Source organism: Hipposideros armiger, unplaced genomic scaffold (genome assembly GCF_001890085.2).
Source record: "Hipposideros armiger isolate ML-2016 unplaced genomic scaffold, ASM189008v1 scaffold_628, whole genome shotgun sequence".
Taxonomy (NCBI): domain Eukaryota; kingdom Metazoa; phylum Chordata; class Mammalia; order Chiroptera; family Hipposideridae; genus Hipposideros; species Hipposideros armiger.
In genome coordinates, this window is record NW_017731978.1 from 927,734 (window position 1) to 940,703 (window position 12,970).

Here is a 12,970-nt window from a genome sequence, read left to right on the forward strand (position 1 = left end):
AATCTGAGGTGATCTGTGTGTAGGGTCTGGGTTGCAGCCCCATGAGAGTGGGGATATAAGTGACCCTGAATGGACTAAGCATGAGGTAAGAAGCCCTGCAGCAGGCAGCGGGCTGCAGCTGGTGGGTTCTTGCTGGCCCCCACCAGGAAGGGAGCACTGCCCAGTCAGGGCCAGGCTGAGGAGCCCTGGGCTGCCTGGGGCCAGGGTCTCTGCACCCTGGGGAGCTGTCCCTGCAGAGGTAGACTGTCCTCTGAGAGCCAGGGCCTTAAGGACCAGAAGGGGGCTCAGTCTGCCTTGTGGAGGAAGTGGCTCCCCTGTCCTCAGGGCCAGGCAATAGGTCCTCCTAACGGCCATCCCAGATCTTCTGCAGCCAATCCAAGAAGTTCAAGTTTATCAACTTATGTTTTTTAAAATATAGCATGTTTCACATGGGCTTAAAAATGGGGAAAGTGGGATAGAGTTGAAAACATTGTAGTTGTATAGGGAACAGCCATGGGGCCATAGGCATCCAGCCCCCTTCAGTTACAGCCTGCTTCTAGGAAGCCACAGGCCTACAGACCCAGGGAAGGCAGCGGGAAGGAGTGGATGCAAGCTGGGAGATCCTCCTGCTAGGAGGCTGAGGTCCCCTCAGGCTCCAAAGATGGGATGTCAGCGTTGATCTTCTGGGGTCTGCGGCAGCCTGGGGCAGGGGCACAGGTGAGGTGGCAGCTCAGACCCCAGGCTGAGGACTGCCTTGACAGCCTCCCTCCCTCCTTCGTCCACACCAAATTCCCTGGAGAGCCGCTGTGGGTGGTGCCCCTCCATCCCCAAAGGAGAGTGCTGAGGAAGGCCCACCTGAGGTTGCCTGTTGCCCCCTCCTCTTCCTTTTCTCAGCAACTGGGGGGACTTCTGGGTCCTGCTGGAGGCTAGTCCCCTCAGGCAGCTGGGCTGTAGTTTGCGACGGAAGGCCTCTCCGTGCCTTTCGTGTCCTGGAAGGGGGCTTGCTTGGAGGTGGAGGGTCCTGGGTGGGAGAGATACAGGTTCCTGAGGGGCTCAGAGACCAGAGTTTGGTTAGGACCCACCACTGCCCCCCCCCATTGTCAACGGGAGCCCAAAAGGCGGCCTGGGAGGTGGGCCAGGGAAGGGGAGAGTGCAGGGAGGAACTGGGAGCGGGAGCTACCTCCATTCTGTCCTCAGGACTCCGCGGTGCTCCCTTGGGTTTCTTCTTTTGGGACTTGTCTCCTGCAGGACACGGACGCTGGGGTGGCAAGGTCCCATCTCTCGGGCCCTTTCTCCAAGTTCCCACTCTCCCACTCAGGTAACTCCCAGGGTTGGCGTGGGGACCAGGGACTGCTGCAGGCAACTCGTCCCTTCTGCTCCCTGAACTTCCTATATTAGGAGTAGCTTACCTTTGGGTGCCAGAGGTCCAGGATCCCCCTAAAATGGAATGGGGAGAATTCAGGGATCAGCCTGATTGGGGCAGGGATTGTTTTCCCTTGGAGAGGCAGGATTCACTGATCCTTCCAGATCAGTGTAGCTCCTCCCCTTGGAAGCCTCTGACCCACCCCCACTCCCTGCCAGATCAGAACCAGCATCAAAGCCACCCTGCCTTGGGCTGCTTGCTCCACTGGCTGGGACCTCTGGACTCAGAGGATGGGAGGGGCATTCCATAGGGAAGGCTTAGACTCAGGCACAGTGACCCTTGGGGACCTGCCCGGCTGTGACCCCAGGTCTATCCACCATACCCGCCTCCTTGGGGTCTCTGTCTGCCTGTGCGAGCATTAGGGCTCAAACCTGGAACCAGATGGTACGGTTGTGCCGGTCCCGAAGGGAGCTCATGCCGGCCATGCCATAGCACTGCAGCCAGGCTCGAAAGGCTGTGAAGTCCTCCTCCCCGCTCTCCTGCCCATAGCCCTTGCCCCCTGTGGACAGAAGAGCCAGGCAGAGGTCAGAGGTCAGACTCAGGTAGAGGAGGGGGAGCCTGATGGACTGAGAGGCCACGCTCTCCCTTCTCCAGCTGTTTGGCCTCAGGCTGGTGTCTTCCCCACTCCGGGCTGTGGCTTGCCCATCCTGGAGGAGGGTTAAGAATCCTGCCCCACTTGCTTTGTGAGCAGCTTGGAGGACATAGACACCTGACGAGGAGGAGGCCTAGTCCACTTAGCAACAACTAAGTCTACAAACTTCCGTTTCCCAGGCAGGGAACTGGGCCCAGACAGGCGCAGCAGCTGTCCCAGGGTTACATTATGCTAAAGCAGAGGTAGTTGGGTGTCTCTGCCTCCCGGGTCTCACCCAGCTGGACCACTTCCTTGGGCACTGAGTGGCACAGCTCCAGCAGGTCCGGGTTCTGCAGCTTGGCCCTGATCTTCTGGCTCAGGGTCAGCTCCGGTCTCTGGAGAAGGGGCAGGGTTGGGGCCTGGCTGTCAGCATGAGGCAGCTGACCCCCAGGGAGCAGGACTCAGAGGTGGTTATCCTCATCCCCACCCCCAACACACACATTGTAGAGAAGGGAAAACAGTCCTGAGGCCTAGAAAGGACCTGCCTGCATGAGCCACATGGAGACACCTGGCCCAGCACCCCTGGTAGACCTGGCTGACAACTGTGTGCCTGCCTCCCTGCATGCTCACCGGCCTGCGCTGCTGCAGGGCCTCCAGAACCGTGCGGGCCTTCTCAAAGGGGGGTATCCTCAGCCTGCAGGGGGTGGGGAGGGGGCCATGCTAAGCAGCGGAAAATGCGGGGCACCCCAGCCCTCCCTCGTGCCCAGGACCAGCCTGCTAACCGATATAGAATCTCTGCCCGCAGGTAGTTGCCAATGCCATTGAAGAACCTCTGGTCCAAGAGGGCCTCGCAGATGGGCCGGTCAAAGGCCTTGTCCGCTAGGTTTCGTAACACGTTCTCTCTGGAGGGAAACAGCCTGGGCATGAGAGACCCATTCTCTCCTTCCATTCCCCAGCTCGCCGTGGGATGGGGGAGAGAAGCTGGGGGAACCTGTTCCTAGGTCCCAGTTCCCCTTCCCCCAGCCTCAGTGCTGTTTTGACAGTGGGAACCTCAGTTTTCCTATCCGTTAAATGGGGAAAAAACAGGATTTTAATTCATTATGAAAGGTAAAAAATGCAAATCAAAAACAAGTTCAAGAGAGCACACATGAGTCTGTATCTGTTGTGTGTATACCACTAGAGTGCCTCAGACTCCAGACATTTTTGAGCGCAAGGTGATCGCAGGACCTCAGGTGCTCCTGCCGTCTGGAGCGCCCTGTCTGGAACTTCTGGTTAGTTAGATATGAGGAATTGACATTTGTGGGGTCAATTCTTCTCAAGACCTAAGGATTCCAAGGAGGCTGGTACTAGCTCTGTGCAGCAGGTATGTGTGTGTAGGGGTGGGGGGAGTGCAAATCCTGGCTAGTGATGGCCCCAGGAGCCCCCACCCCACTCCCAAGGATTATGGGTCTCCTCACCACTGTGTCATGGCAAGACTGGCTCAGTGATGGACCTGAAGAGCATCTTAAATAGAGGACCCACAGACAGTTTTGGGGTGAAACAAAGAGCAGAAGGTTAGCCTGGATGGCGAGCTCCCCGAGGGGAGTAGATTACCACAGGCTTCCCAGCTATAGGACCAAGGAAATGACCGAAATGCTCATTGTGTGATAGGAACTTCAGAGCCAGCTGGCCAAGAGTTAAATTGTGGCATGACTCCCTGGGAGAGGTGAGGTGGAAGAATCCAGGACCACAGATTGTGTCCCTGGGGCTGCACGTGGGTCATGCCAGGGAAGGCCAGGTAGCTTCTGTGGCACCAGACACCCTAAGCCACCCCAAGGGGCAGCCAAGTCTCCTCGGGGCCAATGAAGATGAGCCTCCCCAAGCAAGGGAGGACCTGCCAGATGTGCTCCAGTTTGAATGCTTTTCCTCTAGAGCTTTGCATGGCTGGCTCTCAGCCAGGCCTCAGCTCAAACGTCATGTCCTAGAGTGGCCTTTCCTAATGCCCCCACCTCCCTGGGTCAAAAGTCCTTCTCTCTTAGATTCTTCCTTCAGGCATGTGTCTATTTGAATTTACAGTAAAACCTTGGATTGCGAGTAACTTGGTTTGTGAGTGTTCTGCAAGACGAGCAAACATTTCTAATACATTTTAACGTGGTAAACGAGAGATGTCTTGCAATATGAGTAGTTTGTTTCCGGAATGAATTATGCTCGCAAATCAAGGCATTACTTTATCTAGTTTGTTTCCTTGTTTCCCGTGCCCTGCGTGAACTTCAGCTCTGTGAGGGTAAGGACCACATCCATCTTGATCACTGCTGTACCCCCAACACCTAGAGTAGGCCCTGGCATGAAGCAGAGACATTTCCTCTTTAGAGGAAGGGAAGTGGCTGACACTGTACCATCATATGTGACCTGTAGCACATCCTAGGTAGGGCTGTTACCCCTCCCACGGGCAGGAGACAGTCACAGAGGAGACCATGAGAGAGACACCAGTAAGCAGGCAGAATGTGGGCGACCACAAAACCTGATTCAGAAATCATGTCATTAGGCAGTCCCTTCCCTACCACCTTGAACCCCCTCCTTCCTGTTCCTCCTTAGCTCCCTGAGGGCACCAGGAAGCAGTGTTAGGTGCCATCTAACTGGCTCCATCCTCAGGGCATGCCTACCCATCCATCCACCTCTTCCCACATCAGTTTTGGGGTTCCACATCCATTACCTCAGGGAGCTGTCCCCAGGGAAAGAGACTGCCTTGGTCTCCAGAGGAGAGGACTGAGGCTCAGAGGGGGTTGGGACTTGCCCCTAATGGGCCAACAAGGCACTGACAGAGCCCAGGGTTGTGCATCACACCCGGTGCTGGCCCCACCTGAACTGCTCATACTCCAGCAAGACGCATGGCCCGCGGCCTGGCTGCCACTCGCCCCCGAGGTCCCAGTGACCGAAGCGGCGGATGTCCACGAAGCAGAGGGCGCGCCGGGGGCCGGGTGGAGCTGTGTAAAAACGCAGGTGAGCGTGGGCGGGCAGCGCATCGCTGGGCGCCAGCTGGAAGGAGCCCGACATGCCGAAGCGGAAGACAAGTGCCAGTGGTTCCCGTGGGGGCTGGGCCCCCAGCAGGGGGCTCAGTGTCAGGCGCAGCTCCTTGCCTCGGGCTGACGCTGAGATGTGGTAGGCACTGCTCTCAAAGGGCACCTCAGGGTTGCGGCTGATGGGTGACTTCTCCACACACCCGCCAAACACCAGTCCTCTGCAGGCTTCGTTCACAAAGCGGCTGGCCAGGTGCAGCTCGGGGCCCTCAGGCATTCTGTGCGGGAGGAGGACAGCAAATTGGGCCAGGTGTGCGCCTTGTGAGGTAGGAATTATCACCCCATTTACAGAGAAGGCGCCTAAGGATCACAGGGGACCACGGACAGCTGAGCCCTCGGCCCCCACCTGAAAATGCCACTGCGGAGCGAAGGCTGGGAAAGTGTGACTGCCTTGCTCCTTAACACCTTCCTCGGCCTTCCACGAACCCCTGCTGCTTCTAGAATAAAGTCCAGATCTTTCCCGGGCCCACACTCATCTGATTTCTTCCCAGGCTCCCCCTCGCTTGCTCCATGCTCTTCCTGGCCTCACACCAGTGCCCCTGCTGTCTCCTCTGTCTGGGAACACTTGAGCTGCCCCCCCGAACACCCTTTCAAGGTAGCATCCCCACTCCCCCAGACACACACGTTCTCTTCCTCCCAGCACTCCCAAATCTGAAAGCGTCCTGTCGTTGTCCGCCGCCGCCGCCGCCTCCACTCCCACCCCAGAGAACGCTCAGCTTGCTCGCCACCGCCCGGCTCGGCCTCCTGTGTTGCCACACCACTGAAGGAACGAGCCTAGCCCTGCCTGGGAGGCGAGCACCAGGAAAACTAACGCTCAGAGGCTCAGTTGGCAGTAAGGCGAAACCCAAGCGAGGTCAGGCGAGGGGCTGTAGGTGACTCCGGGTACGTCTGCGCAGGAGCTAGGTCCCCGCGGCTGTGAGGGAGGGCAGGGGAGCCAGAAAGGTCTCTGTGAGCTCCAGGCCCAGGTCGGAAAAGAACGCACTCCACCTCCTCTCCCTACTCCTGCCCACCTGGCGGGGGAGGGGAGCTTGCCGCTTCCTTTTCCCCTCCTTCCGCGACGCGGCGGGATGGAAGGCTTAGGTGTGGTCGGACAGAGTGGGATTGGCCAGTACAGACTCCTTTCCCCTCCCCGACTTCCGCGCCGCCCGGGACCAGGCACCCGAAAGGGTTCGCTCCGCGGGAAAAGGACGGTCCAGATTCCTAATTCCGCGAGGGGCAAGCGCTCTATGGCCGGCCCCCCAAACCCTCGCCACTCACCCCGCTGCCTGTCCTCGGTACTCCCTGGCTCCCTTCTTCCCCAAAGTCCCCAAATCTCATCCTCCTCAGGCTTTGCGGTACACACCCCCGGTGGTTCCCCGCCCCGGGGGTACCTACTCCCCACGCCAACCTGCAGCCACTAAAAGGTTAATGTCGCTGGGGAGCCAAGCCAAAGAGCACGCCGGGAACTGCGGTCGCTGCTCCAGCGTCTGCTGGGAAGTGTAGTTCCTCAGGCAGAGAGGCAGAGGTCTTCGGGGTGGGGGTCCCCGAGCTGGGGACTAAGGGGTGTGGGAAAGGCTTTGGCTAGGAGGTGGTGCCAGCGGGATCTGAGGTCAGGTCCGAGATCCCGCGTCGCAGATGTCTCTGTGGCTGGGGAAGTCACCAGGCCAATGACAGGGTCGGCACACCCAGCATGAAACAGCAGTTACTGTCACTTGCAGAGGCGCCTACAGATGTGCGCAGGGAATGGCAGGTGTGCGACAAATGCAGGCCCTGGGGACTTGATGGTGGCCCTATGTATCAATGCACAGCCAGGCATAACATATAAACAGAAATATCATCACCACCTGCAGGCGGGAAGTGCAGCCGAGCAACAAAAAATAAGCGCCCAGAGGCAGAACACAACATCCGATGGTTCTGCGGGGGAGGCTGCGGCGGTATGTGGGCTGAGACCTCAGAAGGAGCCGGCAAAGAGTGGGTGAGACAACGTGCCAGGTGGGAGGGACTACCAGTGCAAAGGAGGAAGGAAAGCGACTAGCCCTGTGAAAGAAGGCCTGTAGCTTGGAGTGCTGGGAGGTGATGACAGACACACAGGCCAGGTCAAGTCAGGTCAGGCCTCAGGAGGCCTCTGCAAGGAGTTTGCATGCTAGCCTAAGTGAGCCTGACCCATAGCCACGATGTGCCCCCTTCATCTATTCTTTTTTTTTTTTTAGATTTTTTAAATTGGGGAATTGGGGGAAGGGGTAGACAAGTTGCTGTCCTTTTTGTTCTTCAGTCTAGTTGTGGAGGACGATGATTCACTGGCCCAAGTTGGGACCATCATTGCACTCTTCCCGGGCGAGGCAGATCAGTTGTCCGCTTCTGGACGGCTGCTCACTGCAGCTACTGGCTACACACGGTAGCCCATGGCAACCCACTGCCACAGGGGCTGCAGCCTACGCCTTCGCCAGCGACTCGTGGCAGCCCAGCTCCAGGTTGAGCTGTTGTTCAGCATCTTAGCTGTGGAGGGCAGTGTCACTGGCCCTCATATGTGGGAATTGAACCGGGCCCTCTGGTGTCCCAAACCAGCTCTTAACCAATGCGCCACTCGGCTGGCCCCTATTAATTCATTTTGATAGAAGTATTTTAGGTAGACAAATTACGATTTCATTCCTAATACTTCAGCATGCATCTCTAAAAACCAACTTCCTACAAAGCCACAATACCTTTATCACACCTAATAAGCAATAACTTTTTTTAATGAGTTTCAGGTGTACAAAACAACAGTGATCAGATATTTATATACCTAACAAAGTGGTAACTCCAGTGAGTCTGTTACCTACCTGACACTGCAGTTATTACATTACTATTACATTCCTGTACTTTATATCCCCATGACTATTTGTTTAATTATAGCTGACATTCAATATCATATTAGTTTCAGGAGTAAACAATAACTTCTTAATATCATCTAACACATAGCCCACATTCAAATTTCCCTAATTGACCCCAAAATGTCATTTACAGCTGTTTGTTCAAGGCAGAGTCCAATCAAGGATTATATGTCTCTTTATAATCATTTTTAATCTAGATGGAATCACCCTCCCCATGGCCCCACCCACCTCACCCTCTTCTTTCGGTTTCCACAATACTGACCTTTCTGAAGAGTCCAAGCCAGCTGTCCTCTGAGATGCCCATCACATTCTGAATTTGTTGGAAAGTTTCCTCAGGTGTCATTAGCTTGTTCCTGTCTAGTTTTTCCTGCACACCGGGAGTCAGAGCTAAAAGACTGGCTACATATACTCAAGGATGCTCTTAGATGCCGCCCTGCACTGCAAATTGCATCACAACAGGTGGCACCCACCATCTGGTTGTCCCACTTCAGTGAGGCTAAAATTGATCACGGGTGAGGTTGTGACAGCCAGACCTCTGTTGTAAAGGTATGTTTTACACCTTCTGATCCCTAACTAATTAATCTGTGGAGTGACTTGTTTTGTTGCTTTTTGTTTAAATTAAGGTAAAATTTACATACAGTAAAATTCACCCTTTTTAGAGTATGAGTTTCAACATATATCACTACAATCAAGAGATAACACACGTCCATCACCCCCCAAACTTGCCCATGCACCTTCGTAATCAACACTTCCACCCTACCTCCTGGTAACACTGGTTACCAGGTTTCTATCCCTCCAGTTTTTGCCTTCTCCATGATATCATACAAATGGCACCCTTATGTAGCCTTTTGAGTCTGGTGTTTTTTTAAAAATATTTTTCAATTATAGTTGATGTACATGGAACCTGGTTTCTGGGTTTTTTTTTTTAAGATTTTATTGGGGAATTGGGGGAGGGGAACAGATAAGTTGCTGTCTTCCGGTTCTTCAGTCTAGTTGTGAAGTTGCTTCACTTGCCCATGTGATATTATCATTGTGCTCTTCCCGGGTGAGGCAGATCGGTCGCCAGTCACTGGACGGCTGCTCACAGCGGCTCTTGGAAGCTCACATCGGCTGCCGGCTGCTCACGGTAGCCCACTGTAGCCTATGCATTGCCAGCAACTCATGGCAGCCCAGCTCCAGGTCGAGCTGTTGTTCACCATCTTAGCTGTAGAGGGCGCAGCGTCACTGGTCCTAATGTGGGATCCAAACCGGGGCCCTCCTGCTCAGAGCTGGCATTCCAGGCCAACTCTTAACCAACACGCCACTCAGCCTGCCGGAGTCCAGTTTCTTTCTCTTAGCATATAATGCATGTGAGATCCATCCAGGCCATTATGTTTATCAGTTCATCCCTTCTTACTGATAAGTTGTGTCCCACTGTGGGTGCACAAGTGTGTTACCCACTTACCGACCAAGGGGCCTGGGATTCTTTATGTGAGGTGATTGTTTAGCATCACACAAATACCCAGTTTCACTGGGAGTCACAAAATGGTTATTTTCTAATTGTCATTCCTTCTACATTGTTTGGGATTTTTCTGTGAAGAATTTTACATCATTGACTAGGGCTATTTGATGATCCTGAAATACTAAAAGGACAGGATAAATTCTGAATTCCTTCCCTTTAGTGATCAATTTTCAGACTAAGAATTCGGTGCAATAACAACATCCAATGGTGACAAATTAGGATAAGGGTGGTGGGGGGGGGTGGAGGCAGAGGCTTTTTTATGGACTCTGGATTTTTTTACATTCAACATCTTTAAATTCGTTGCAGCCTTTTTCTCTCCACACACCCCTACCCCCTTCATTTACTGAAAGAGTACTTTATTAGGCATTGGAGATATACAAACATAGAAACAGTTCCCATCCTTAAACTCAGGCTGGTAAAAAAGGCAAATGAGTGAATACAACATGACAATGCAATGTTACAGTAACAATGAGAGAAGTGTCTGTGATAACTCAGAAGAGGCAATGCCACCTGGCCACGCCAGAAGGGGCAGAGCTCATGTTATACGTCTGGTGAGACCTAGAACTTTCATTGTGACTCTTCTATCTGCCACTTGTTTTACTTCGTTTTTGTTTTCTTTTTCTTGTCCTCCTGTGGGCTACCTGGACATTTTTTAGAATTCCAGTTTGACTTATCTAAATTGTTTTGAATGTGTTACATTGTATAGCCTTTGAAGTGGTCCCTCTACCTACAGCAAGGTCCTCAAATAAACATTTTGTACAATGTCGTTATAACACTGATGACATGCTGTAGGAACTTAATTCTTGTTTATATCAATTAGCCTGTATTAAAATTGGATTCATTATATGTCATTTTAGTTCAAATCGCAGACCCTATCAACAACACTGAAGACTTGCTTATATTACATTATACACGTATGCTTGTCACAGTTCACTAGTGTCGACATTTCGTCAACTTGAGTGAAGTGTATAAACCTTAGCCCCCTTTACCCTCTCCTGTTTATAACCTTAAATATTTCCTCTACATACCTTGAGAACCACATTCAACAGTGTTATAAGGTTTGCTTCAACTGTTTAACATAATTTAAAATATTCGAGAGAAGGAAAGTCTACTGTATCCATATTTTTACTCTTTCCAAGATTCCTTCTTTTATCATTTCCTTTCTGTTTAGAGATCCTCCCTTCACCTTTGTATTTTGGGGTTAGGTCTGCTGGTAACAAAGTATATTAGTTATCTTTTATCTGAGAATATCTTGATTTCCACATTTATTCTGAGGTAATTTTCCCTGACCACAGAATTCCGAGGTGACACTTTTCTTTCAGGGCCTAAAAAATGCTCTTCTTCTTCCTTCTGGCCTCTGAGGTTTCTGATGAGGAAGCCACTGTTAGTCAAATTGTTTCCCCCTCTCGGCAAGGTGTTGTTTTTCTCTTGCTGTTCTCAAGACTTTTTCTTTAGTTTTCAAAAGTTTGATTATGATATAACTTGGCATGGATTTCTTTGGGTTTAACCTGTGTGGGGTCCATTCTGTTTTTTGATTCTGTAAGTTTGTCTTTTCCCATATTTGGGAGTTTTCTTAGCCATTATTTCTGTCAATACTTTTTCTGTCCCACCTTCTTTCTCTTCATGTTCTGGGACTCTGTGGTGACACAAATATTAATCTTTTGTTATAGTCCTACAGGTCCCCAAGGATCTCTTTCATTGGGTGTTTGTTTTCCAAGCTATTTTCTCTGTTGTTCAGTCTGGGTAATGTTTATTGACGCTTCTGCTGTAAGTCCATCCACTGAGATTTTTACTTTGGTTATTGTAGCTTTCAGTTCTGAAATTTCTATCTGGTTCTTTATATCTTTTATTTCTTTGCTGAGACTTAAAGGATTTTTATGATGGCTGCTTTAAAATCCTTGGCATTGAATTCCAACATCTGAGTCGTCTTGGTGTTGGTGTCAGTTGTCTCTCATTTAGGTTGAGATTTTCTTGGTTCTTGGCATGATTTTTTTTTGTTTTAAGATTTTACTGGAGAATTGGAGAAGGGAACAGAATTGAGGAATCAGGGAAGGGGAACAGACAAGTTGCTGTCCTTTTTGTTCTTAAGTCTAGTTGTGGAGGACATCGTTTCACTGGCCCATGTTGGTATATTATCATTGCACTCTTCCCAGGTGAGGCAGTCGCTCGCCAGCCATTGGGCGGCGGTTCACGGCAGCTCATGGCAGCTGCCAGCCACTCATGGTAGCTTACAGGAGCCCACTGCAGCTTCACTGCAGCCTACACTGTCGCCAGCAACTCACAGCAGCCCAGCTCTAGGTCGAGCTGTTGTTCACCATCTTAGCTATAGAGGGCACAGCGTCACTGGCCCACATGTAGAATCTGAACCAGTGCCCTACTGCTCAGAGCTCAGAGATTGGGCTCCCAAGCCAACTCTTAACCAACGAGCCACTCAGCTGGCCCTGGTATAATTTTTTTTTAATTGAATCCTGGACATTTTGGATATTATGAGGCTCTGGATCTTAACCGCCTCTTCTGGCAGGTCTCCTCTGACACAGTGCCAGTGGGGAGGGGGCACCACCTCCTTACTGCCTGATGGGAGTTAAGCCTCTGCAGGCAGCTGGAAGAGGGGCCACACTCCATGTGTGTGGCTGGAGCGCAGCTGTCACTGTGCACTCTGTCTTGCCAGACCTCCCCTTTCCTGGGCCTTTGGCTAGAGAGCAGGCTTTTGATGGGGCTTCATCTGTGCTGGTGTTTCCAGGGGGCTGGCTTCTCTAGCCTAGCGCATAAAGCAAGAAGGAAATCTAAGGCCTACTTTGCTGTGTTGTTCTTCAGGTCCTGAGTATCCTAGCTAGTCTGTCTTCTCTTCTACCTGTCAGTCTTCTTATTATGTGTTTAATACAGTGTCCAAGGACTTTAGGTGAACATAGTGGGAGGAATATGGAAAAGCACATCTGCTCCATGTTTCCAGAAGCAGAAGGCACAAATACAGTCCTTATCTTTTTGATACTTAAATTGTCCAGTCTCTGGTCAGGGGGACAAGCTGGCTCCCTCTGATATAGCTCACTGTTCTCTGATTGCTTCTCTGTACCCTCAAGATGTTCTAGGCTCACCTTGCGTTCTCACCACCCCAGCCCTGGACTCAGTTTCTTCTCCAAGGAGCCCTGGTTGGTCTAAGTCAGTCCTGGGAGGCCATCTGTCTTAGCTCAGGCTGCTATAACAAAATACCACAGACTGGGGCTTCAACAACAGACATCTATTTCTCATGGTTCCATGATTCTTGGAAGTCCAAGATCAAGCAGCTGGAGGATTCAGTCCTCCCCTGCCTTGTCGACAACTGTTTTCTTGCTGTGTTCTCATGTGTACATGCTTCTTCTTATAAGGGCGCTGATCCCATCATGAGGGCCCCACTCTCTTGACATCATCTCACCCCAGTCACCTCCCAAAGCCCTCACCTCCTAACACCATCTCATTGGGAGTTAGGGCTTCAACATATGAATTTGGAGGGACACATTCAGTCCATAGCCCCATTTCTCTTGCCAACGAGTGGTTCGGGCATGGGCCCTTCTCTCTTCCTAAAGAGGAGGGCAGGAGGACAAGGGCTGTCTTCTT

The 12,970-nt window shown here is 51.9% G+C and overlaps 1 protein-coding gene across 8 annotated transcripts; it reads right to left on the reverse strand.

Annotated features, from left to right (window-relative positions):
- Positions 1-17: 17 nt before the first annotated feature.
- NEIL1 (nei like DNA glycosylase 1) lies at positions 18-7,123 on the reverse strand. Of its 8 annotated transcripts, XM_019625450.1 has the most exons (11): positions 5,654-6,033; positions 5,090-5,247; positions 4,813-4,936; positions 2,756-2,875; positions 2,604-2,667; positions 2,269-2,368; positions 1,774-1,901; positions 1,389-1,416; positions 1,160-1,221; positions 835-1,000; positions 18-679 (listed from the first exon to the last, which is right to left on the reverse strand). In XM_019625450.1, the coding sequence occupies exons 2-11, from the start codon at positions 5,244-5,246 to the stop codon at positions 609-611; spliced, it is 1,020 nt and encodes a 339-aa protein (XP_019480995.1). In that variant the 5' UTR covers position 5,247; positions 5,654-6,033; the 3' UTR covers positions 18-608. The 8 variants fall into 8 exon arrangements, with proteins under 8 accessions (XP_019480995.1, XP_019480988.1, XP_019480996.1 ...); XM_019625449.1 differs by lacking the exon at positions 5,654-6,033 and adding an exon at positions 6,417-7,123 and having other exon boundaries at positions 609-679; positions 4,813-5,247; XM_019625447.1 differs by lacking the exon at positions 5,654-6,033 and adding an exon at positions 6,287-6,410 and having other exon boundaries at positions 609-679; positions 4,813-5,247.
- Between the last annotated feature and the right edge of the window lie 5,847 nt (positions 7,124-12,970).

Bases quoted from the DNA above. Each gene is read 5' to 3' on its own strand.
- NEIL1 (XM_019625443.1), bottom strand. From the start codon at position 5,246: ATGCCTGAGGGCCCCGAGCTGCACCTGGCCAGCCGCTTTGTGAACGAA. The intron at 2,668-2,755 runs GTTAGCAGGCTG...CACCCCCTGCAG, and splicing joins CGGGCAGAGATTCTATATCG to GCTGAGGATACCCCCCTTTG. The intron at 1,001-1,159 runs GTAGCTCCCGCT...TCTCCCACCCAG, and splicing joins GTCCTGAGGACAGAATGGAG to GACCCTCCACCTCCAAGCAA.